Source organism: Oryzias latipes, chromosome 4 (assembly GCF_002234675.1).
Source record: "Oryzias latipes chromosome 4, ASM223467v1".
In the NCBI taxonomy this organism is placed as follows: Eukaryota; Metazoa; Chordata; class Actinopteri; order Beloniformes; family Adrianichthyidae; genus Oryzias; species Oryzias latipes.
In genome coordinates, this window is record NC_019862.2 from 11,039,437 (window position 1) to 11,063,470 (window position 24,034).

The window sequence follows — 24,034 nt, forward strand, 5'->3', positions numbered from 1 at the left end:
ATTATGCAAAACGCAGGGTGCATAAACTTAAGAAAAAAGGGGCGAACAAAAGGGAAATAGTCTAGAAGAAACACATGGGAGGAGATTATTTTGTGTTCAGTATTGAATTCTGATGCTGTTTGCAGAGATACCGGACATCAGGGTAGACGCGGCTGATTCTGCGCCACAGAAGTTTTATGCGATTAAACAAAAAAAATATTTATAGTCTAAACGTGGCCTCCTGGTCATTTGAATCCATTTGACTTTTGTTGACTTTCTACTCCTGCTAATAACTACACTAGTAAGATATGATAATTATGTTTGTTTAAAAAAAATAAAAAGGTACCGTAAAAAAACTTTTGTTAAAATGATAAAGCTGAAAGAAAATGGAAGGCAGCCAACATTTAAAAACGGTGGCCCTGAATTCCAAATCAGACCAACAAACGCAAAACCCTAGTTCAGATCACAGCGACAATTTAAAAAAAAAAGGTAGGTAATATGGGGCATCACTGATAAGAAAATGACATTTTTTCAAATGCGTCTTTATTGTCAACATACTATTATGATTGGTATAGATTATATCCAGTATCGACTCAAGCCAAATAACCTTTGGTTAAAATGATGGACAAATGTCCTCATCCAATCGGCAATGTCCCATAATACTTACCTTTTCCAATTGCTTCCTGCGTTTCATTTTTTTGAATTGTGTTTTGATTTCTAAAATGTAATGTTTTTATTTTTTTAAGGGGTTTTGTTCTTTTTTAATTGTCATTGTGATTGAGTGATTTGTCAGTGTGATTTGGACTTCAGGGCCACCATATTTGCACTGTCCAATTTTATTCCCCTGTATTCTACTTTTTCTCCTTTAATTCAAACATTTTTTTACCTCCTTGCTGTGTTCTCAAAGTTGGAGGACGTGTTCCTCACAGCTCCGCTTTGAAATCTTTGTGATGGCACGAAAAAGGTTAAAAAAATGATAAGTCTACCAATGGTGAAGTCCCTGCTGCAGATGTGGAAGAAAAGTTCCTTCTGGTTCCTCAAAGGTTCCTGATCTTCTTACATGAGGAGATACTCGATATGTTTTCAATGTTCTTTGCTGACCGTCAAACAACATTGGTTCAATACAGTTTCTGGATTAATATTCAGACTGTTGAGTGTCAGATAATCTCTATCTGGCAGACTCGAAACAAACAGAATTCTGAGGAGAGAGCCAGGCTAACAAGCCGCTGGCAGATCTTTCTGGAAGTGTCCACCTGGAGTTGAACTTCACACAGTCCGCACTTTGTGGTCTCAGTCTCTGAGCACATTCCAGCCCACCTGCCACCACGCTGGCATTTGCTGTTCCAAGCACACATCAAAAAGATCCAAATCAGATGGCTGCATAAAGCCAGAGTGAAAACTGCAGCACCTGCACTCTGCTGGTAGACGTTTTCATTTGGTTCATGAGCTGTGTGCCAGGAAAAGAGCTGTCTGAGCCACGATGATGATGTGCGCTGCATAGGGAAATAACAAAAATGAAATAAGGAAAGTGTACTCTCCATTCTTTTAGCTTGTGTTTTTTTGTGTTAGAAGGTTAAATATATTTATTTAACCCATACACTGAAAAAAAAAACTTTCTGTTCTGCAATAGACACCCTGGAAGCTAGACTAATCTTTATAATTAACTAAGATCGATTTTCTCATTTGCGGCAGACCTGGAACATGCGATTTAACCAATGTTCCAGAATTGTAGCCTTGTACAACACTGTGTTCCCTCAACTTGTGGATGTGATGGAGACGGTTATAGTTTATTACAAAGCACTCAGGTCAGCTGCCGGCATATTGATGCTCCCTGTCCAAACGTTAACGAGCGATGGTGCTGTGTTTGTCGGTGTCGCCTGGGCTGCAATCTGTCTGCTGAGCCAGCCAGAGGCTCTAATGATATCATCAGGAAGTGCCGTCAACAGCACTCTTAACGAGGAATGATCCGACGCTCGGTGCTTCACCTCCCTCTTCTGTCCCCTTCCCTGCAGCTCCTGCTGCCGCTGAGCGTTCCGGCGAGACGATGCAATCTAAAAAAAAAAAGAAGAGGAAATAAAAAGCATTGGAAAAAACTGACACTTTTTAAAGTCATGAAATAATAGTGATGGAATGTATTTCCAATAATCTGTTTTGACTTTATGTTTTAAATGTAGACTGAAGGTCATCTGACAAAACTACAAGCCAGATTTACTTCTTTTTTAGATGAGAGTTTAATGGTTATGTGGTGTGTTCCAATCCATACCTACCATGAACATATGTCAGATTAACTTTGTGTATGTGTTTTCAGGTATAATCATCGATGTTATCATCTCATTTAGAAATAACGGGTACATTTTCCTCCACAGCAACCCTCCCGCCCAACAGGACTCGGTGACTAGTTGGAGGATTTTCAAATTTCCTATGACTTTCCATCACATTTGATCAAACTATCATCAATGCTTTGTTGCTACGTCTTTGTAGAATTCCTGATGTTTCTTATATTCGTTCTCATTATATAAAAGAAAAACACGCACACACCAGTAGGAAAACACATCTTCTCAAATCACAGTCAGATCATTTATACTTTCCTCCCTGTTTCCCTTGTTTTCCTTCTCTGCCACCGTTCTTACCTCTCTTCTGTCTGTCCATGTGCTCTCCTTCCCCAGGTGCCTTGCAGATCGAAAACAGCGAGGAGACAGACCAGGGGAAGTACGAGTGCGTGGCGTCTAATGTGGAAGGCGTGCGCTACTCGTCCCCTGCTAACCTATATGTGCGAGGTAGGGAGCATCCTGGTCCAAAAAAAAAGTCCAAAGTAAATAGATAGAAGTTTTATATATGTATGTATATATATATATATATACATACCTGTTCTATATATATATGCATACATACAGTATATGTATATATACATATATATTAGAACAGGTTTACATATATATATATTTTTATATATATATATACATATATGTATATAAACCTGTTCTACTTAAACTGTCTCTTTGTAGTATAATTCAACTTAAAAATAAGTGTTTTTGTTTACATTTTTTAACCCAAAATAATTTTCAACTAAATAGATCTAATGGCATTCATAGTCTTGCCTGCCCATAAATGTAATTTCTTATGCACTGAAACATCCAAATGTAAAACTATAATTGACCAACTAATGTTCTTCTCTGTTATGATGTTATGCTCCATTTTGTCTTTCAATGCCCGCCCCAACTCACTTGGAAGGAAATGTGTAGCACAACAAGCTGTATGTCTTTATCGGCTGTAAGAAACCTCGTACCTGTAAATGTGTGCTCGGTCAAATGTTTTTTTTTTCTCCCACTACGGAGTTTCAAAGCCAAAGAAGTATGGCACGGTTTTGCCTTTTTTTCTGTAATCCATTCACTTTGCAGGTAAAGGAGCACTACGGTAAGTCTTGATTTTGATTGAGTGGCTAGGTACTCATGCCTACCAATCAAAATCACACCCTTATTAGCTTTCTCCAGATTCTGGGGAGGAAAGCCAATAGAAATGGACTGTTAACACAGTCATCTTATTTGTATTTTACATATAAAAAACCACCAACAACAACAAAAAAAATAATAACAAATTGCTGTTGCATTGATTATAAGTAGTACACTTCCACTACCTCGTCCTGATGCTGCTCTGGAGCATAAATCCTCAGCCTTTCCCGGTTTCGGCTCGGGTGTTTTATCTCTAAAGGCCTCTGCAGTCAGTAGTAATTTTGGCTGGCGTGTTCCAGCAAAGTGGAGATATAAAAAACATCAGTCACAGGCGCAGAAGACTTTCATAGGAAACAAACAATGAAGACAAAAGCCCACGCTCCACCACTAATGCTAAATGACAATGAATCCCTGTTGAGGGAGCTTTATTAAATTGAAACAGATGCATTTTCAACATGTATTATTTATATTGTGCATATTAAATAAAGATGCCTTGGTATCTACTCAGTTTGTTCCCTCTGCTGTGTACCAAATAACTTTGTTCCCAATAAATAATGCACTATTCTGACATCATAAAATAGGTCAGGGAGGTGCTTTTACATATTATTGCTATTATCCTACTCTGCAAAATAGAAACAGATAAAACAAGCTGATATGTGGAGATGCATGTTCAGATTAGTGTTTTTTCATAGCAGCATCCATCCTGGAGACTTATACCCTCTCCACGGTGATTCAGTGACAAAGTCAAGTAGCTATCCACCTCATTTATGAGCCGAATGTAAGAAGTTAAAAGGTTCATGAGAAATTATGGTCAAGCCCTCTACAGTAATCATTAGAAAGCATTGGTGGAAGCGCTCTATTGACAGCACCGGGACCTCTAGCAGTTCTACTGATCAGAACACACAGCCGTACTCCGGTATCGTTTTCAACAATTCATGCAATTTTCCATGAACACACTGGCTCCATCAGCACGCTTTCAAAAGAGTACACCGGTGTCACAATTATTCAAGTAACTTCACGCTATCTGACACACTTGTTATGCTGTGATGGTGTCAACCTTTGTCTGTTTCAGTTTACTTTTGTCAATCGATTTTGATACTCAGTGTTGACTATGTTTTTGTTTACAAAGCTAAATGCACTTGAGATTAGCAGCTGTAGTGGATGTCCATTGTAAAAGTCCAAGAAATATTGGTACTATTGAAACATCTGTGTTGCTGTTTGGCTTTAAACAAATTTGACCTTTAAGAGTTTTGAACTGCAGCTGCTAATTGAATCCCAAACTGTGTCTTTCTTTTCAAACTTTCATTAGTTTTACTTTATTTTTTTCTCTTTATTTGGTTTCTTTCTCCAACAAAAGCAAATACGGCCACCACAGGAGCCTCTGCTTGTGGCCACAAGGAGCTTGTGAACCTTTGAATTATGAGTATGGTACGCATGATTTGACTCCAGTGGCGCCGCAGTACTTTTTCTCAACAGGCGACAGTGTGCCCACTGGAGTAAATCTGATTGTTTTGGTTCAAAGTTTACTTAAGGGGGAGGGCAGGCAAGTGTTCTTTTCAAGAAGGGTGTCACTGATAGGAGGGGCAAGGGAAAGGGAGAAAAAACACAAAACCAAAGGGAAATGTAGCTGCAGCTAAACACCTTGAGGTGGCTTTTTTTACTCTCTCTGTGTTTCCCCTATTTTTCTCTTCTCCTCATGTCATTGTGTTCTGCATCAACCCCTTTACATCCCTCAGAGCTTCGAGAAGGTTGGTGTGTTTTTTCTTTTTTTACTTTTTTTACCCACATTTGAAAGAAAAAAAATCAACGTGTTTGAAAATTTTTTAGCTGTTATTTGCCTAAATCTGGGAAAAGAAAAAAAAATTGATTATTATCCAAATTGCTGACTAAAAAGACTTATTTTATCTACTACCAAGGAAGAAATGATGAAAGCAAACCCGATTAGTTCGGGTGTTGTTACTTTTATGTTTGCATTGTGGGGCCTTTTCTCGTTTTGCATCCTTTTGTATTGCTTCTGCACCTAAAGGCTTTTTTTGCACGTGTTGTCATGGAAACCCGGCACATGAAAATAACAGGACCTGTTGCATGAAGGGAGAATGTAACTGCGCTTGCATGCCTTTGCAAAAATCCCTTTGGCCGCAGTGGTGTTTTCCTTTTTTGCATTCGGAGTGTCTCCTCGGTTGTTTCCTTCTCTGTCTTTGTTTTTTCAAAACCTGTTTTCCCCGAAACACCTTTTTGTTGGCTTATTTTTAATTTTTTTTATTTTATGGTTTGTGTGTGTGTTTGTGTGTGTCTTTATTACAGCGTATGTTTGTTTTCGTTTTGTTCCAGTTTCCGGTCCTGCCCTTTTTTCTGTATCCCGTGCAACACTTGTTCATGAGATTTGTGTTTCGTTTCCTTGAAACTGATACGGCTCTGCTTCTTGAATCAAACACCGAATGAAATCATACCTGTGCACACAGCCAGTGTTCCTGTCATCTCGTTCGTAACGATCCATTACGGAAAAAAAGAAAAAAATGAGACTTGATTGGACCTGATTGGCTTCCATGGTGATTTTAGGCAGCTATTAAGGGATGCCATTTACAGTGTCGTGCAGATCAATAACAATATAATGACTTTAACTTCCCATTTGCTGCTGCTTAGTGAGTGCTCAAAAACATTTTTTTTTTGCAAGCATCAGATGGATGTGATTTTTGGTTTTGTTTAATGACTTTCTGTGTTTCAATGGAGTCATTTTGCTCAAATTGTAATCAGCCATTCTAACTACAGCTTTCCCTCAAGAGTACACACACAAACACTTAGAAGGAAATGGTAGCAAAGTTAAGAAATCACACACACAAAAAAAAAAAACCTTGCTTCCTTTAGTTCTCAAGCAGTTAGAGAAATGGGCTAATCTCATCTAATGTGGCAGTTGGGCTAAAACATTTTGGAACAATTGTGAATGGTGCTAAAAAAAATTAAAAAGTAGGTAGATAATATGGTTTAATCCTGCTGTCAGCTTTTTATTAGATTTCCAACATATGCATTCAAATATCACAAAACGTACTATTATCTAGACTAGTAGATACAAAAGTGTTTAACTGGACCGCTGTCTAGACGATAGAACCATATAATCTTTTTGAGAGTCAGACTTAAAAAAGCCACTGCTTCTACCGAACACTATTTGGCAATTTTTGTTGCAATTATTTATCCATCGAGGCGCATATTGATTTTTCTCAGCTGGATATCACTGTGCTTGTTTTGCTTGTCAAGATTTAATATTGGTTACTGTTTGTCGCAAAATAAAAGCAAGGTCACCGCTTTGTGAAAATATTCAACATCAGTACTTTGTTTTAGCACTGACCTACATGACAGGTATTGGTATTGTTCTTGCCCTATTGTTTGTCCGTAAAGCAACACATTAGGAGGTTTTCTTTTAAGCAACAAAGGGGGGGTGGGGGGTGGGGGGGGTGAAAGAAAAATCAGTAATTTCACCTGCAGAGTTAGTCGATACTGGGAAAACAGTAAATGATGCTGCCTTTCAGACCAAAATAATCGTGTTGAAATTTTTCTAAGTTCTGAAAATAACAATGATGCAGAAAGACTGTGCTGTTATGGATGCATGTGCATGCTCCTACCCTCCTACAATGGGATCTGCTCGTGTTTTGAATATGCTGGCATGCTCTGCTCTGCATTTGTGTGTGATGTTGGGAAAGAAAGCTAGATTACACCTTACGTTCTCACAGGCCAAAGCAAATCCCTGCCATCTCTATTAGATGTTTGTCCTGAGGAGTCCAGATGACGATAGCCATCCTTCAGAAATTCAGCACAATCAGATGTAGACATATATTTTCTCAAAACTAAAAACTTATTTTTGGTATCATTTTTTTCAAATACAGACATCCAGAAAGAAAAAAACAAATGATTTTTTAAAGCTTTTTGTTAGTAGACACACCTGCTATGATTCCTGTCAGTTTCTTTTGGGTAATAATTTCCATTTTGATGTGCCACCCATAGTGACTGTTTAGCATTGGCGCAGCTATGGTATGTTAATACAGGCTGACCCCTGCGGCTTAAATGTAAATGCCACAGGGCTCACTCAGCAAGTGTGACTAAAGGATATCCATACTGCGCCTTTGTCCTTAAGCTGCAACAGGGTGTAATCTCAGTTTCAAGGTGACACTAAAGGCTGCACATTATTTTGGCCTCCCCCTTTTTGTTGAGGCGGGGCTTCAAAATCTGCCTCTCTGAAATGGCCGATAATGTCCACCTTCTGACCTCTGTTTTTTGGCACAAATCCTTCCCCCTGTTAGAGTTAGTGCAGTACTCTGGCATTCTCTCTCGACTGCCTCTCACCTCGTCCAGTATACGCCTTCTTGTCTTTCTCTCCACATTGGGGCTTGAAACAAGATTACCTGTTACACTAAATAAGAAGTCCTTTTTTTTCTCCTTTTCTTTGTTTTGTTCCACCCTGACTTCCAAATGGGCCGGTTGGGCTCCTGGTCTCTGTGAATGAGGAGCCCGTCCATGCAATTGGGATTCTGTGCTGTCTTTGTTTCACTGTTGGTGCATTCGAAATGTATGCTAGAACAAAACGTCTTTGTTAAACTAACCGCCTGACAGTTGATCATTCATTCAGGCCTGTGTGCAGTTCAAGTGTGGTGACTCATTTGCATGTGACATTTACATCGAGACGCACAGTTAGTGGTGTTTCCCAGAGTGTCCCTGCACTGCAAGATTTGGCATTTTCTCATTACAGTCTAGCGTCCTAAGTTATCAATTTATTTCCAGATCTAACACTGCAATGGACGACCAAAGGCATTTCCCATCAGGCCCTCGGTGTCTTTAAAGAGAGCGCCTATTTTGGTCTATGATATAAATACATAAAAATGTGGATAAGTAATTAAAAACAAAGAAGCAAGTAGGTGTTGTCCCGCTGAGTTGTGGTAGAAAGTCAATCAACGTTAGTTGCTTCACAGAGAGCGACAGTGTAGTTACTGGAGGTTAACAGAGGTGTCTTCCTTTGGGGAAACCTCATTCACTCAACCACCATAGCTCCCGGTCCATTGGCTGACCCGAGCCCCAGGAGAGAAGAACGCCCAGCCACGATTGGATGTTTCCCCTTTCAAACCACCCCGTTTGTTCTCCAAATTCTTCTGAATGGAATCAAAATGTAACAAATTGCCGCAGAAAAAAAACATCTAATAGTATTGATGCTTACCCTTTTGTGAACACAGCTGCACTCTGGTACTGTCTGTGCTGTTTGGACGTAGTTCTTTTTTGTGAATTTGTTGTTTTTTTTTAATTATTTTATCCTTTATTTTTTGTGTGTGTGTATATATACCTCTGGAGAAATGCTATTCAGGAATGGTTGGCATGCTCGGACGGGCTTGGGTGACTTTATTTATTTATTTTTTTGGTTTGTACGAGTACTCTGGTGTCTGCCCAAATGGATGGGGGCTCACCTGTATATGTCACTCATGCCATAGCCACACCCATGCATGACTTTGTAAGGAATGGGCTGCCCTTTTACCTTTGTTGTTCAGTTAGATTTTTTTTTGTATTACAATACAGATTTTTTTGTGTGCCCTAAACCATATAATTAAATTTTTTGATTTAATTTTTAATTCTAATTTTTCCTAAATCCAAGCATATTTCATCCAGAGGAACCCCATTTGTTAAAAACTTCTTCTAAATGAGGCTTTTTTTTTTCTTCAATTTTTCACAGTTTTTTTAGGAACAGTATTTTTCAGATTGCATTTTCTTGGCCCTTTTGTTTTAGAGTGCGTGAATGTGTTTATCTTTATTTTTTTTTCTTTTTCTACTACAAAGAAGCTTTCCTTTAAATGTCAGCCATGAACTTTTTGCCCTCAAGGTCAGGTCAAGTCTTGCCCAGGGTAGCAGAGTAATTGACAATACCAGGGAATCTCAGAGAGGATGCACACAGAGTAGAACGGAAGTCGACAGATCTTAAGCTCAATGTTGTCAGAAAACGACTTGATTTGAGTGTCAAGTCGACCTGTAACTGAACTTTTAGTTAAAAGTGTATTAATCATTTTATATGCTAAAAACGATCTCTATAGTTGACTTTTACCGTTTGGAAGTTGCACAAACAGTCAGGTTATTTTTATGTAGGTATGCACCAGTGCACAACAGGTGTGTATTTGCAGTTATTAGGTCATATTTTAGGACATGGCAGCTCAAACGTTAAATATATATATAACTATTTATATATATATTTAAATTTATATATATAAATAGTAAGTCTAAAGCCTTCAGAATGTGTGTAGTTGATTTCTGTGCCTTAGTTTGGTGGACAAACCTTTATGTGCCAAGCAACGATCATATGAATCCCATTTGGATTGACACGGTGTCTTTTGGAATGCTACCTATCCTAGAGGAAGCTATTCTGTCTCCCCCTCAGTATCTCCTCCATAGTCCCAACCTACTTCTTTCCCTAAATACATGCAACATCCACCCCTCCCAAAACTTCAAGGAACGTTTGCACGGCGGTGCAGTGCTTGAGGTGGGGAGGAGGGGATGTAATCCTGATTTCTTGTTTTTAAGCCCCAGTGTGTGAGACATCCAAACCCACTTTGAGCCACAATATTTTTCTTGTTTGCCTTTGTTTTCTTTTAATTTACAACCACAGTTTACTTATTCTATCCTCCACTTATATCCTGTTCCTCCTAACCCCACTTTTCCAAAACCCGAAAATCTTCCTTTGTCTTTTTCACACAGTCTGTCTGCGCGTCCATCTGTATCCCTGTGTCTTATTGCTTGAAATTGTTCCACCTGGTGTTTTGTCCTCTAGCCCTATTTGTTATGCCCTTTTTTATATGAAATCATCTCTTCCATTTAGTTTTTTCATTTATTTATTATTTTGTTATCTTTTGCATCTTATATATCTTTTTTTGGCTTGTTTTTACCTTTGCATCCCAATAAGGATTTTGACTTCATATCCCTCAACAGTATTTTTGTTTGCTCCACCGCTGGGTGGCTCATTAACAAAAGAGACGTATCACATTATTTCCAAATACACCAAGAGATAATGCTTTCTGTTGCATCACAGGATGATGGAATTAGAAAAGTGCATGATCACATTTGAACAATTGAGTCATTGTAAATCTTTGGTCCATCTCGCATGTCAAGTGCTTGTTGGGATGCCTCATGTAGAGATCTTTCAGCTGACATAACACAAACATATTCACAATCATACAAAGGATACACATAATCATTTCACATAGTTTCTCTTTATCTCATATTCAATACCTTTTCACTTTAAGTTCCATGACATTAGAAACTCCCACCCCTCCCACCTACCTTTTTTAGTCTGCCGTTATTCACGTTCTTACCCTTTCCTGTCATCTGTCTTTCTTACTGTGATCCAGCGATCCAGTTCTGTTTCTTTACTCCTATGTGATACTTAGTGTTCTAGCTACAACTGCTATATATCTTTTCTTTATTATTTTGTTTTCTGTGTATCTCTAGACATACCTTGTTCCTCAATACTTATTTTATGTTACTGGGACTGCGATGTGACAATGTGCCACCATCACATTTTGTCACATTTGCTGAAGAAAAGCAAAGTTTACACGGCACCGAAACGGGTTACCATCCCTTTACCCTCCTCCAACCTTTCCCTGCTTTATTCTTCCTCTGCCATATTTTGCAAATCTTTTTCTCTTTCTTTCTTCCTTACCTACCTTTGTTTCTTTCTATCTATATTTTTTTAAAGATATTATATCCTCTATCTTGTACTTCTACTCTCCTCTCCAATCGTCTTTTGTCTGGGCATGCTAGCGACCCTTCAGTTATATTCCTCTATGCATTTTATCTCAAGTTTATATCTGATTTTGTTATTATTTACCTCTTAATTTATCTCGACCTACTTATGCATGCTGTCTGTGAAACTGATAGCTGCATCTATTAATGGAACCGTGTCAGATCTTAATAAGGCTTTGTCCAGTGGATCTACCCCAAACCACAAAAATCTGATTAAAGTTTCTCATCTTTTACATCACTAGGAAGCATAGAGAGGTGTTCCCATGCAAATCTGTGCTAGACTGGGGTTAGAGACCTGACAGAGAGGGTCAGAAGTTCAGTAACCCTACACTTCCTGTTCTGTGGGAGAAGCCCTGAAAAGGCCTACTTCCTGTTCGGCATGAGTGCCTGAGAGGACTGGAAGTTCCGGGTTGCGCTTAATGTTTGGGTCATGTGACTGTAATGTCACATAGCCTTTAGCGTGCACCTTCATTCTTTTTTGATCAGGTTATCTTGCAGTTTTCAGAAGTCCAAAGATGAGAAACTCATAATAGATTTTTGTGTCTTTAATTGTGCTGTGATGGGTCAAATATTGGTCAATGGAACCTTGTTGCTATGAATCGTTGCTTAATTGTTAATCTATATTGTTGTTGAAGCAGTTCTCTTAGTTTAGTTCTTACTCATTATTTGTATATTTTTTATGTTTTCAAAAGTCTAGTTTTCTTTTGTTTTTCAGTTCACATTTACCATGTTGAACCTTTCGTGTTAAGTGTTTCCTTCAATAGGGTCCACTCTGATTGGTCTCTGTTGTTACCTGTCTTTTTCTCTTCTTTTTGACTCCCTTGCCCTCTTTTGTCATCTTCTTTCCTGCTTCATGCCTTCTCACAGTCCGGCGGGTGCCTCCTCGCTTCTCCATTCCACCAACGAGTCAAGAAATAATGCCAGGCGGCAGTGTGAACATAACCTGCGTGGCAGTGGGGTCGCCCATGCCCTACGTCAAGTGGATGCTGAACTCTGAGGACTTGACCCCGGAGGATGAGATGCCGGTGGGCAGGAACGTTCTTGAGCTGAGCAGTGTTCGTGAATCAGCCAACTACACCTGCGTCGCCATGAGCAGCCTTGGCATCATTGAGTCTGTTGCGCAGATCACTGTCAAATGTAAGTGACAATTGTCATCATGCAAGGAAGGCTTTTAAATTTTTTTTTTTTCATTTAACTTTTTTTTAAAAGAACTTTCCAAACTTCACACATTTTCCTACTTTATTCATTTTCTCTCTTTGCCCCTGTAACAGCTCTCCCAAAGCCTCCGGGTACTCCTGTGGTCACTGAAACCACTGCTACCAGTGTAACCATTACCTGGGACTCAGGAAACCCAGACCCAGTGTCATATTACATTATTCAGTACAAGGCCAAATCCCCAGACAGCAAGTACGAAACTGTTGATGACATCACCACCACCCGTTATAGCATTGGCGGACTTTACCCAAACACAGAGTACGAAATCCGTGTTTCTGCCATCAATACGATTGGCCAAGGTCCTCCCAGTGAGCCAGTTGAGACACGAACTGGTGAGCAAGCCCCTGCCAGCCCCCCAAGGAATGTTAATGGCCAGATTCTTCCCCAAAACACGATGATGGTGACATGGGAAGAACCAGAGGAGCCAAATGGGCAGATCAAGGGCTACAGAGTTTACTACACTATGGACGCCTCTCAGCCCATGAGCAACTGGCATATCCATAATGTCCAAGACAGCGTCATCACCACCATCCGGAGCCTCACTCCTCTTGAGACGTACACTATTAAGGTGCTGGCATTCACTTCTGTTGGTGATGGACCTTTCTCTCCACCGATTAAAGTCAAAGTAGTGCAAGGAGGTGAGGGTCTATTTGCAGTGTTCTGTACTCTAGATGTTGTTTGTTTTGTAACTTTGGCATGAAATATACTCCTTGTGTAGATAACAGACTTTTTTTTTCTAGCCTTACTCAAGTTTTTGATGTCCCAATTAGTATTAAATAATAGGGCCACCATGAAAGAAAAAATCATATAGGAGAAAAAAGTCCTAGGAGTGTGTGAAAAAAAGTCAAACATTTGTGATAATAAAGTCATGAAATTCTGAGAAAAAAAAGTCAACATTTTTTGAGTTTAAAACTGTAATATTATGAGAAAAAAGTTGTAATTTTACAAGGAAAAAGTCTTTTTTTTTTTAAGCAATGTTGGATGTATAAGCCTCCATCCACATTATGTGCTATCTAGATCCATCAATGCACCTATTTATAGTGATGCCACAAGGCTTTAGTTTATCATAGGAGTCTCTAAGCCATAATACATCTGGACCTCTGCAACTATACTGCCAATGGCATAAATGGTGCGCCCATCAAAAAATCCACTCCGTGTTGGTTTAGAATCTTCTGAAGAAGTCCAGTTTCCTGTAATTTTGGTTTGAATGTTGACTTAGTATTTCCTTATTTGTGAAATAGACGGTAAAGTAACTGCTTATAATGCCCTCTACATCTCATACTGATTCACAATTTTTTTTTCTTGTTTATATTTTTCTTGGTAGACTGCCTTTTGCCTTAAAAATTTATGACTTCCATCTTGTAAATATGGACCTTTAGTCTTAATCCTACTAGTTTATTCTCATAATATTTTGACTTTTTTCTAATAATTTTGCAACTAAGTCTTGTAAATGTGTTCATTTATTGATATTTATGGTTGCCCTAATACTCCTTCATACTTAATAGTTCAACAAATGTCAGAAAAAAATCTTGGATATTTCAAATTATAATTGGACAGATTTCAGAAATATAAGCAGTGAGAAGAGGTACAAGGGCATATCTCTGTGGGTAGAAAAATGAGTTTTCATTTTTCCGTCTTTTGGATTCTTGTATTTTTTTAAACCGTTATGTATTTATTGTTTTTCAAAATTTGAACAATTAGAACACAAAACGTCTGAACGATTTGAGCATAAAGGCCAGTTGTAGCAAAAAGATGGATTCTTTGTATTTGTATACGTGGTCCTCATAAAGCTTCAAACTGACTGAACATGTCCTGTAATATGTTCCTTAGTTCCAGGGCAGCCCTCCAAATTTCAGGTTGGTGCTGTATCTGACACCAGCATTGAACTCATCTGGGAACCCGCCCACGACAAAGAAGCTATCAGAAGATATGAACTTCGCTACAGGGAAAGTAACCACGGCAACCAGGTAGGAATTCTGGTCTAGCTTTGATTTCTTGTCACGGCAACTGTTCACAATGATCCATTGTCACTTCTGTTATCACGGCTGTATTAGTGACTTTTTTCTCCAATTAACAGATGAAGAAAACATTTGATCCCACAAAGTCATATGTTGTGGAAAGTCTCCGTCCCAATACAGAATACTACTTCTCCCTGGCAGCCATCTCTGACAAAGGAATTGGAGCCTTCACAAATGAAATTTTACAGAAGACGCTGCAAGCCAGTATGTAGCCTTTTATTCAATCTCTTACCTTTTTTCTTTTTGCTTCATTTCGGTGTGATGGCAAAAAAACTTACTCTTCAATCATTTATAAAATGTATTGTACTTGTTTTTGAGCGCTTCATGAAACTGACTTGTAATGAGTTTATGCGTTTTTTTCTCCTTCCTTCTGAGTAATGCTTGCAAATGTTTGTATATCTTCTCTATAGTTACTTCTGAAATACTATTACCTTTTTTTCCTCAAAAATAAGATTACAAAAGTCACTTTTACATGTTGTCTCAATGAATTCTTTGCTTACTTGAGGTTTTTTATTTATGTATGTATCTAAATTGTTGACTGTGGCATTTTAAATGCTGTTTTCAGCGTTTTACAAGGTGGCATTTACTTTAGAAGTGTCATTTGAGGGCTGCATTGAAAAGTACTTTCACCTGAAAGTTGTGCAATTCCTGTTTTTTAATGATCTGGCTGTGCTGCAGCAGTTTTTTTTTTTAGCTCTATCACACAAAAAAGGATGACATAGGATGACAGTTCAGCCAGTTCTGCTTTTTAGTTTTACTTTAAGATAAAAAAAAAAACAAAAGCATTTAAAATCCAAAAGTTTCAAAAGATTGTTTTTTCTTTTTCAACTGAAAATGCACTTGCTGTGTGACATTAAAAAAGTAAAAGTTTGAATTAAAGAATGCCTAGCCTTTGGCAAATCTCTTTTAGCTGGAAGAATTTTTTGCAGAACTAGACTGCAGAAGCCGCCAATGCAGTAATTAGAATGATGAAATGCAGTTTTCTTGAAGGACATGTCACATAGCTCCTATTTTGCACAAATTGCACGGATGAAAACTTTACATATGAATATAGATGTGGAAAATGTGAGAAAAGTTGTGGTCTTTACGTGAAATTTTCATAGATGTATTACGAATAGATGTAAAACTACGGAAAAAGTACAAATTAACCACGCAAAGAACACGTGTAGCAACGCAAAAGACAAATCTGGCCCACAATTGACTCAAATTCCCATGGATAAAACACTGAAAAAGACGAATGAGTTCACAATAATGTAATTTTTACATTACATGTGCGCCATATACACAATATTAAAAGTTGTACATTGGTGGTACATGCATGAAAAGTCCATTATATATATGTGGAACGGTCATGGAAAGCCCAAATGTGCGCATACATCTTTTTTTTTGTTTCTACTTTTATTTAACCAGGATAAAAAAACTAATTGAGAATAAAAATCTCTTTTGCAAGAGCGTCCTGGCCAAGACTCAGCAGCACAGCAATAACACACATTTTTTATTTATACTCGCACCCAATCAACATAAAAAAGGCAGTCTTAAATAAAGCATTTGCAGTTTGACAACTTTGTCTCACGTTCATTTAAAAGTTATTTCAAAGAGTCCAAAGAATCCAACTACTTCAATGTGAACTCTTTCTGCATCTAGCAAAAATCACGCGCAATTGCCTAAGATTTGCATAATAATTGTGTATTAACTACTTAAAATAGACACAAGCTGCTTGATTTTCAACCCAAAAATTTTGAACAGCTAAAAACCGAATTCACGTAAAGACCTGTCAGCCTAAACCCTCAACAGACATCTTCGCACATCCACGAATGATGACCGCGAGAAGCACTCTTGAGTTACGCATATCACGCATAGATCAAGAACGACCAAACTTTCATACGTGGAAAATGGGCAAAATCTAGTGACTGTGTGACACGGCCTTAAAGACATTGCACTGAAATAAAACTAGTGAAGTCTTGGCAGTATATGATGCTAATAGAATAAGAACACAAAGAAAAATACACAATTTGTATTATTTCAAGACCCCAGAAAATCTAATCGGGCTTAAACAATTTAATTTACTGTGGTTGACCCAAGCATTGATAAAATGACAGGACATGTTCATTTTTATGGCTGTGTTTATTTAGCTCACAATGACTAACAATGATGTTTTACAATGATATGCAACATATTAATGGTAAAGATGGTTACACTGTGGATTTAAAAGAGGAATGGGAATTAGGATGGTTCATAAACCAGAAAAATCAAGAGAAATGTTTTGTATAATTAGGCGTTTCTGTAACTAATATGGAGTATTTTTGGTGGTAAACCTAAGAGTAATGAAGTAGAGCCATTGCAGTGGAGGCAAACTTCTTTAACACGTTTTCTGTTTCTACCAGTGCAACTGTTGGCTATTCCCCTGCATGCTGGCATGGGGGATTCGGGAAATCCACTTCACAGTTCTTTTTGTTACGGTTAAGATACAAGGCTACACTGACTGCGCAGACTTGAAAAGGACAGTGTCACAACATGCATCTCTCACCTCCACCTATTTGGGTGTTCTTGACTAGTCGCTGCTAAACAGTTGATTGACCTTTGATCATTCTAAGCATGAAATATACTTTGTGTTTATTCATTGCCATTTGTGTCTTGGCGTCTCTCGAGTGTTTGTGCACATTGTCACCTGCCAATGTGTGTCGGTGGTCTCCTTGCCTCTGTTTTTGCATTTGCTTTTACCTCTAGACCAACAGCAGACTACACTGGAAACACTCTTCCTACTCCTTCTCTCACATCACCCTTTTCAGCTCTTCTTTCTCTTCTGGTTGTTCCCTGTGAACTGGAACAAAAACTCCCCACTGAATGGCTTGACATCACCTTTCTCACTTTAAGCCTCTTCTTTTTTTTTGCCTCTTTTGGTATTATTATTAATTTTTGGGGGGATGGATTTATTTTCAAGACATTTGAGGTTTTATTTTGCCCTGGAAGTGTATTGGTTTGGCATTTTGGGACATGCAAATTTCGTCTTTCTTTTGGGTTTCTGCATGAATCCAAGTCATAAGCAAAAAGAAAATGTACAATACAACTGCCATAGCAGCACATGTGTACAAGAACTGTCTTGTAAACTGACATTATGTTGGTATATTTTGCTTTATGACAAGAATTTTTTTTTCAGTTTCTACATTTAGAAGCCATAAGTACGCCCGTTCTCTCAGACATATTAAACTTGGAGTATTTACAACTAATTTAGTGAACATTTAATTCATAAGCTCCTTTTAAATGAAAGACAAAGGCAGACAAAGCAAACTCATTTGAAACCAAAACTTAACTTGATCTGTGGGATGCTTTGAGGTAAGTGATTCTGTGGTTTAGGAACTTAGTCTGGCAGTCCTTTGCTTCACAGATAAAAAGATATTTATACATTTTTAATTCGGTTACTCCTTTAATTATTCAGTAAATAACAAATAACTTTACAGAGTTTAGAGTGATTCAGCGGAAACAGTCCTTACATGGTATCTTCAGTGTAATATTTTGTTAAACGATTAAGACAATTGGCTCCATTTGAATGATCTGGACTGAATTAGTTTATATTGATTTGGTATCTTTGGAATAACTTAGATTGTGTCAATACTAATTAATAATTGTTGGGTTTCTTTCTGCTTAGTAGTTCTGTACCTCAAACCTGGCTCTTTATTGACTAACAGCATTGAAAACTTGCATATTGTAAGAGCTGTGCAAAAACGCAGGGAAATAATTCTGACACAGATGACACCAGTATGAAAATATTTTCCAAAAAAAAAATGTTAAATTGAAGAAAGGTTTGATATTTGTAAATGTAAATCGATAATTACACTTTCATTCCATTCAAGTCAAGAGGACTGCATTGAGAGCTTTTTTTTGCGCGCTGTAAACACCAACGTTTCCTACTGTTTTCTGGTGCAGTGTGACTGTCAGACTAAAGACTTGGACCACAAAGTGAGATCAGACAAGGTTACGTGATTTTGAAAACTGTTTTGTTGACCATTTTCTATGCTGAACACTGTTGAGAGGTTGTTACAGCTTGTACTCAGTCCGAGTAGCATTGCCAGGGGCTTCTGATGGGTACCACTGTCTTTGAAAATCACTCCCATGCTCCAGTCTGAATGAGACCAAACCAATTATTTGTATAAATAAGAGCACAGAAGGCCCGTTGTCTTGTCCGGTATTACGGCAAGTTTAACACAGGTGACAGTGGCACCCATTTAAAGGCAAAGCCTTGTGGGCTATGCTACCACTGTCAGACCAGGCTGAGACCACTTTTGTTCAACCATTCTGAGTACACAACCTGAGAGAGGAGAGGGCCCCCCAGTTGTTAGCCCATTGCAAAGCACAGTGGCTGGGAGTGGGTGTTTGGGGACTGTTGGACCACAGAGTGGCAGATAAGAATCCCATTTCATAGCGTCAGAATTAATTTCATGCTCTGCAATGAGCTATGTGCCAAGGCCTTGGATTTTCAGGCTTTGTTACAAATTTAGATTATACCTAAAACCTGCCAGTTACCAGTCTATTGCTCTCACTGAAATTAAAGTGGCAGATTCTAAATCCTCTGTGCAAAACACAAACATCTCTCTACATCTTCCTTACTTACTGTAATTGCTGTAGGTTTTCAGAGATATTGGAATGTTTTTTTTTTGAGCCACAACATGACCATTTGCCATTTTAGGGATTAATTCCTCAGAGACCCACAGAAAAGGGAAATCGTGTCATCTGAGGTCTCTGATTTAAAAAAATAAAAAGGAGAAGAAAAAAATCAAATAGCATTCATTGTGCTAAAGAAATTGTCCCTTGTTTAAACTCTGGAGTTAGATGTACCGTGAAAATATTTTTTTTTATGTCAGAAAACTGTATACATTTACTATAAAAATAGGATAATGTGACATTTTATGTGGGAATATTGATTTAATCCTTTAATACCATAGCTGTTGCTGGTGACAGGTAATCACTCGTGCTTTTTGACCTACCGTAACTCTTTGACCATTTATGCAATTAATGTAATGTCAACAGATTCAAAGGCATAGAAAAGCAGCATTGTATCGATATGCAGCGCTCTAGAAGTGGCATCAGAATCAGTTGGGTTACCTTAATTGTGTACTCCACTACTGTAAAGTGTTGCATGTCAGCGCTAAGCTGCTTTTCTCCAATTCAGAATAGGTTGAAATGTTGTTAATTTTGTCAACAATTACAAATGTATGGTTATTCACAGAACTGGAGCTAAAGCTTCGGTTTAAATAAAGTAACAATTATTAAGTAATAGGTATTTATACATATCAATTTATTGGTATAGAAGAGCCAAGATAAAGTGATCATATTTATTGTCATTTTTCAGGTCCTCAAAAATAACTTTTTCTCTTTTTCTGTTTGGCCAGCTCACACCTAGTTATAGCTTTTGAGCTATCTTCTCACATTTGTTTACTAATACCTTTTTTGTCAAATTTATGTTTCAAAATTACCCAGGTGTGGAAACAACAAAATGAATCCCAAATTATCACTCCTCTACTGCCGTGCCTTGAATGTAGTTCCTGGCCAAACATGTTCACTTGCAGTCATGGTTTATTCACAGTAAGATCTGCAAACCTGAGCATTTCCGACACGCTCCGTTTACAAAGAAAAAGCCAGCCATTACATTTCTACAATATAGTGCACTCAAAAAGTTAGTCCAGAAGTGGCTTCATTCAATGATAAGCATTTTATATGTATATTTGATCAAAGAAAAACTGCAGTGGCATCACAAGACCTAAAAGTTGAGATGTGAGAATGAATGTCGACATGACCAATTATTTGTCACATAGCGTTTATTGGAGCTTTTCAGAGAAGGTTTAAAAAGAATGCCAAGTGAAGCTCTTTTGTGATAGTGTAGTTCTCATATCCGTAATCCTTCCTGTGTCCTTCATGGGATACACAGTTTATTGAGGCTATGGCCCAGTTTGTCTTAAACCTTTATCAGGATCAGGCCCGGAGATCCCTGTGCTCTGTGATAGCCTGGGCCTTGTCACATTCATAGCCTTTTTTTCTGCGCCACAAAGATTGAGAACTGAGCAATCATTCTTGACTTGGAGAGTTTGCAAATACTATATGGGTAAAGGAAAAAAGCTGAAAAGCTCAAAATCCAGTAAGACCTTAAGTAAATAAGCCCATTGGACACAGAGAAGGGTTTGGAACTTTGGCTGAGTTTCTGTCTTATTTCTGAGAGCTGAAAACTTTCCTGGGTTTCAGGGATTCTCCAAACTCCTTTTTTTTTTTTTTTTGCTTTCATTTTTAAAGCCGTTCTTGCCAAAGTGACGTTACAGTCAGAATGTTGTCATTAAACTTTAACAAATTCTGTTATACAAGCGTTCCATCTTGTTTCCACTAGTTTTTTCTGCCCTGGCAATTTTAAAATTACATTAGATCTGACAAAATTACAAGTAAAATGGAGCAATGAAATGGGATTTATTTGTATAAATTATAAACAAGGAAGCATGTTTGTGTGCTCGGAGAAGTTCACAAGCACTGATTATCTGAAAAGTGCGCATTCTCTGGATGTCTCCCCCTCTCACAGTCTTGTGGACTCAACAGTACAGAACTAAACAGTCCTGGTTGAAGCACTGAGCCAACCCTCTCCCTCCCGGTAACATCAAAGTGAGTCCAAAATGAGCTCTCAGTTGATAAAAATTAGAGGTGTTTATAGAAAAACAGACAAAAACGATACAATGTGCTTTTCTGGAAGGGAAAGTGTTGCAACTCACTGAATACAGAGTAAGCACACTCTGTAGTCGGGTGCTGGGAGTAAGAAAGTCTTTGAAATGTTGTATTTTTGGGAGTCAGGTACGTATGATGAAGACGATACTTGTGATTTTTATTTTGTTTGTCATTTTCTACATTTATATGCAACTCAAGTTGTGTTTTTACACCATTCCTGTTGTAGCTCTTTCTTTTGAGTCTTTAAGAAATTACTTTCTTTAAGCTCATAATTTATTTCTGCAGCTTTGCTTTTTTGTTTGTTCTTTTTTCCCAGAATGAGAACACATTTCTCTTTACCATTGTTTTCCTGAGTTCTCTCCTTAATTTTCTGTGTGGAGTGTCTTTCTTTTTTCCAGATGACATGCAGTTGTTTTTTTATTCAGTGTTTTCTTGCTAAACGGAAGGCAGTGTAATAATGAACTGGATTTGCTACTGTGAAATAAAGCCATCACGTGGGGAAAAGAAGGAAATTCCATTCGGAAGGAAGCTCTTTCATACATTTGTATTGTGTCAAAGTGCAGGATCACTTGCTGCACAACGTACTCTCTTTAAAGTCCCACTCTGATCAGCTATTCTTCCAGTGGTCTTTTAATTATGATTATGAAGTTTTTAGCCCAAATCAGGACATCGTTTCTGCAGAACGACAGGACTTTATTAGAAATTTGCCTCTGAGTTGTGGGAGGGGGGCTATTGGCGTGGAGTAAGCCCATCGTCTTTTCCCATCATCCCTTTATTCAAACTCTCTCCTGCTAGGTTATAGCCTCTTATACACACAACCTAATATTACCAGTGCAAGTGAGTGCTTTCGAATGGAGTGGAGCTGGGCTTGTGGCACCTACGTCACTGCTACAGACTTTTTCCAACGCCCTTTTCCTTGATTAACGATTTGAATAAAGAAATAATCAGAAATGTAGTTTTAATCCTAATTTTCTTTATACATGTCCTCCATCATGAGCAAAATACTACATAAACATGTTAAAAACACCATTTTCATTGGAGTGGGTCTTTAAAGGCACATACAACAAGGGTCAGTGGTAACTTTGAAATATGTTGTGTTTTGTAATTGTGTCTAAAATCTTAACTTTGATCTAAAAAAAATGCATTTAAGTAATGATTGAATCAAACTCTAATCAAATGTTGTTTGCTAGTTTTAGAGGCATGACATTTGATTCTTAATGGCTCTGTTTACAGCCAAGACGCTTAGTGTTAGTGCTAATTGCTGAGGCCCTGTGTTGGAAAATTACCGCTTGAGACATGTTTACCTGGTAATTAGTTCTGAGTTGACAGAAACTAAACAGCTAGCCAAGAGCCTCAGTGGCAGTGATGCAGAAAATGGCTTTGAAGCCTTTTACAGCTAAAAGATCTGACGACACAAAGCATTCATTCATCCCGTCCCAACATAGCTCACATGAGTGGCCATCCTGATTCATAATTACATGTGCTTGTCCTGTTGTCCATTTATGCCTTTTAAGTTGACATTTACACTATTGTTTATTTTTTGACATTTTTTGGTTGAAATTTTTTTATTTGAATTGTGCTGATTGAGTTTGGAGTTTTCCTTTTTTTTCATTTTCTTTATCTCTCCCATCTTTTTTTACTTTTTTGTTGTTCACCCCTCCAACCCCCTTTCCCCTTCGCCCCGTACCCTCTCCTTCTCCACCCGCTTTCCACCTCACCAGAGCCCTCAGCTCCCCCTCAAGAAATTGAGTGCAGCAGCACCAGCTCCACCAGTCTGTTGGTAAGTTGGCGCCCCCCACCTCTGAAGAGTCAGAATGGTGACCTGACGGGGTATAAGGTGCTCTACCAAGTGGTGAGCCCGTCAGAAGGGGCCGGTGGTGACCCACAGCCCACAGAGGAGCCGATGATACCTCCCACAGAGGAGCAGGTGTTGCTGCAGCGGCTGGGAAAGTGGACTCAGTACCACATTACTGTGTCCGCCGCCACTGTGGTCGGATTGGGTCCAGAGAGCGAGCCTATCATCTGCAGGACAGATGAAGATGGTACGTCTAATTATGTTCTCCGTTAGTTAAAACTATTTGTACATTTTAAACAACTCATTCTTTTTAATAATTGCATCTATAATATAAATTGTGTTAAGTTTTTGAAGTAATTAAGAAATACTGATTAGCAAATAAGTCATGTTTGTCAACATATAGACAGTTTAAACTTGTGCTTAATGGTTTCAAATTCAAACACAATTTTATTCTATAATTGTGACCATTATATAAGGCTATATAAATCTCATAAAAATGATAAGAAACACAGTCAGTCTGGCATGTATTTTTTCCTATTAAACTATATCTTTATAGCAACAAAAAACAAGTGGAATAAGTGCTTTAGAGTGTAAAATTAAAAACCACAAAAAAGCCAAATAGGTCATCACATCTGTGACATCAACAAAGTATTGAAAATGGCGCAGATAAAATCACTGTTTTAAAAGCTCAGTAAATTGAAGCAGAGATTATGAACAATAATTAAAGTATATGATATTTAAAAAAAGTATTTAACAAAAAAAGACATTTCAATAAGTTACGTCATCTGCAAGCTTTATAAGTCCTACACACCAGGATTATTTAGTAGTAAATGGTGAATACTTATCAAGAAGAGATTTCCTACCTTTCTTGAAGGCCCAAAGCGGTTTACAATCACAGTCAGATTCACACGTTCACACACACACTCACACACTGATGACGGCTCACCTGCCGAACAATGACACCAATATATAACCACCAGGAGCAATGTGGGGGTTCAGTGTCTTGCTCAAAGACACTTCGATACAAGTGGCAGGCAAGACGGGAACCAAACATGCAATCTTCCGGTCAGAGGTCGACCGCTGTACCTCTGCACCACGGCCACCCACATGATCTG

At 38.2% G+C, this 24,034-nt stretch overlaps 1 protein-coding gene across 12 annotated transcripts in view; it reads left to right on the forward strand.

Annotated features, from left to right (window-relative positions):
• LOC101174175 (receptor-type tyrosine-protein phosphatase S) overlaps positions 1 to 24,034 on the forward strand; it is a 245,929-nt gene that overhangs the window by 157,936 nt on the left and 63,959 nt on the right. For 5 of the 12 annotated variants that reach the window (XM_023954188.1, XM_023954193.1, XM_023954190.1 and 2 more), the window contains exons 7-13: positions 2,646 to 2,756; positions 5,165 to 5,176; positions 12,060 to 12,329; positions 12,464 to 13,045; positions 14,238 to 14,374; positions 14,485 to 14,629; positions 22,846 to 23,166. In XM_023954188.1, coding sequence (XP_023809956.1) covers positions 2,646 to 2,756; positions 5,165 to 5,176; positions 12,060 to 12,329; positions 12,464 to 13,045; positions 14,238 to 14,374; positions 14,485 to 14,629; positions 22,846 to 23,166 — 1,578 coding nt within the window. The remainder of the gene's footprint in view (positions 1 to 2,645; positions 2,757 to 5,164; positions 5,177 to 12,059; positions 12,330 to 12,463; positions 13,046 to 14,237; positions 14,375 to 14,484; positions 14,630 to 22,845; positions 23,167 to 24,034) is intronic. The other 7 variants (XM_023954189.1, XM_023954192.1, XM_023954197.1 and 4 more) reach the window with 3 other exon arrangements.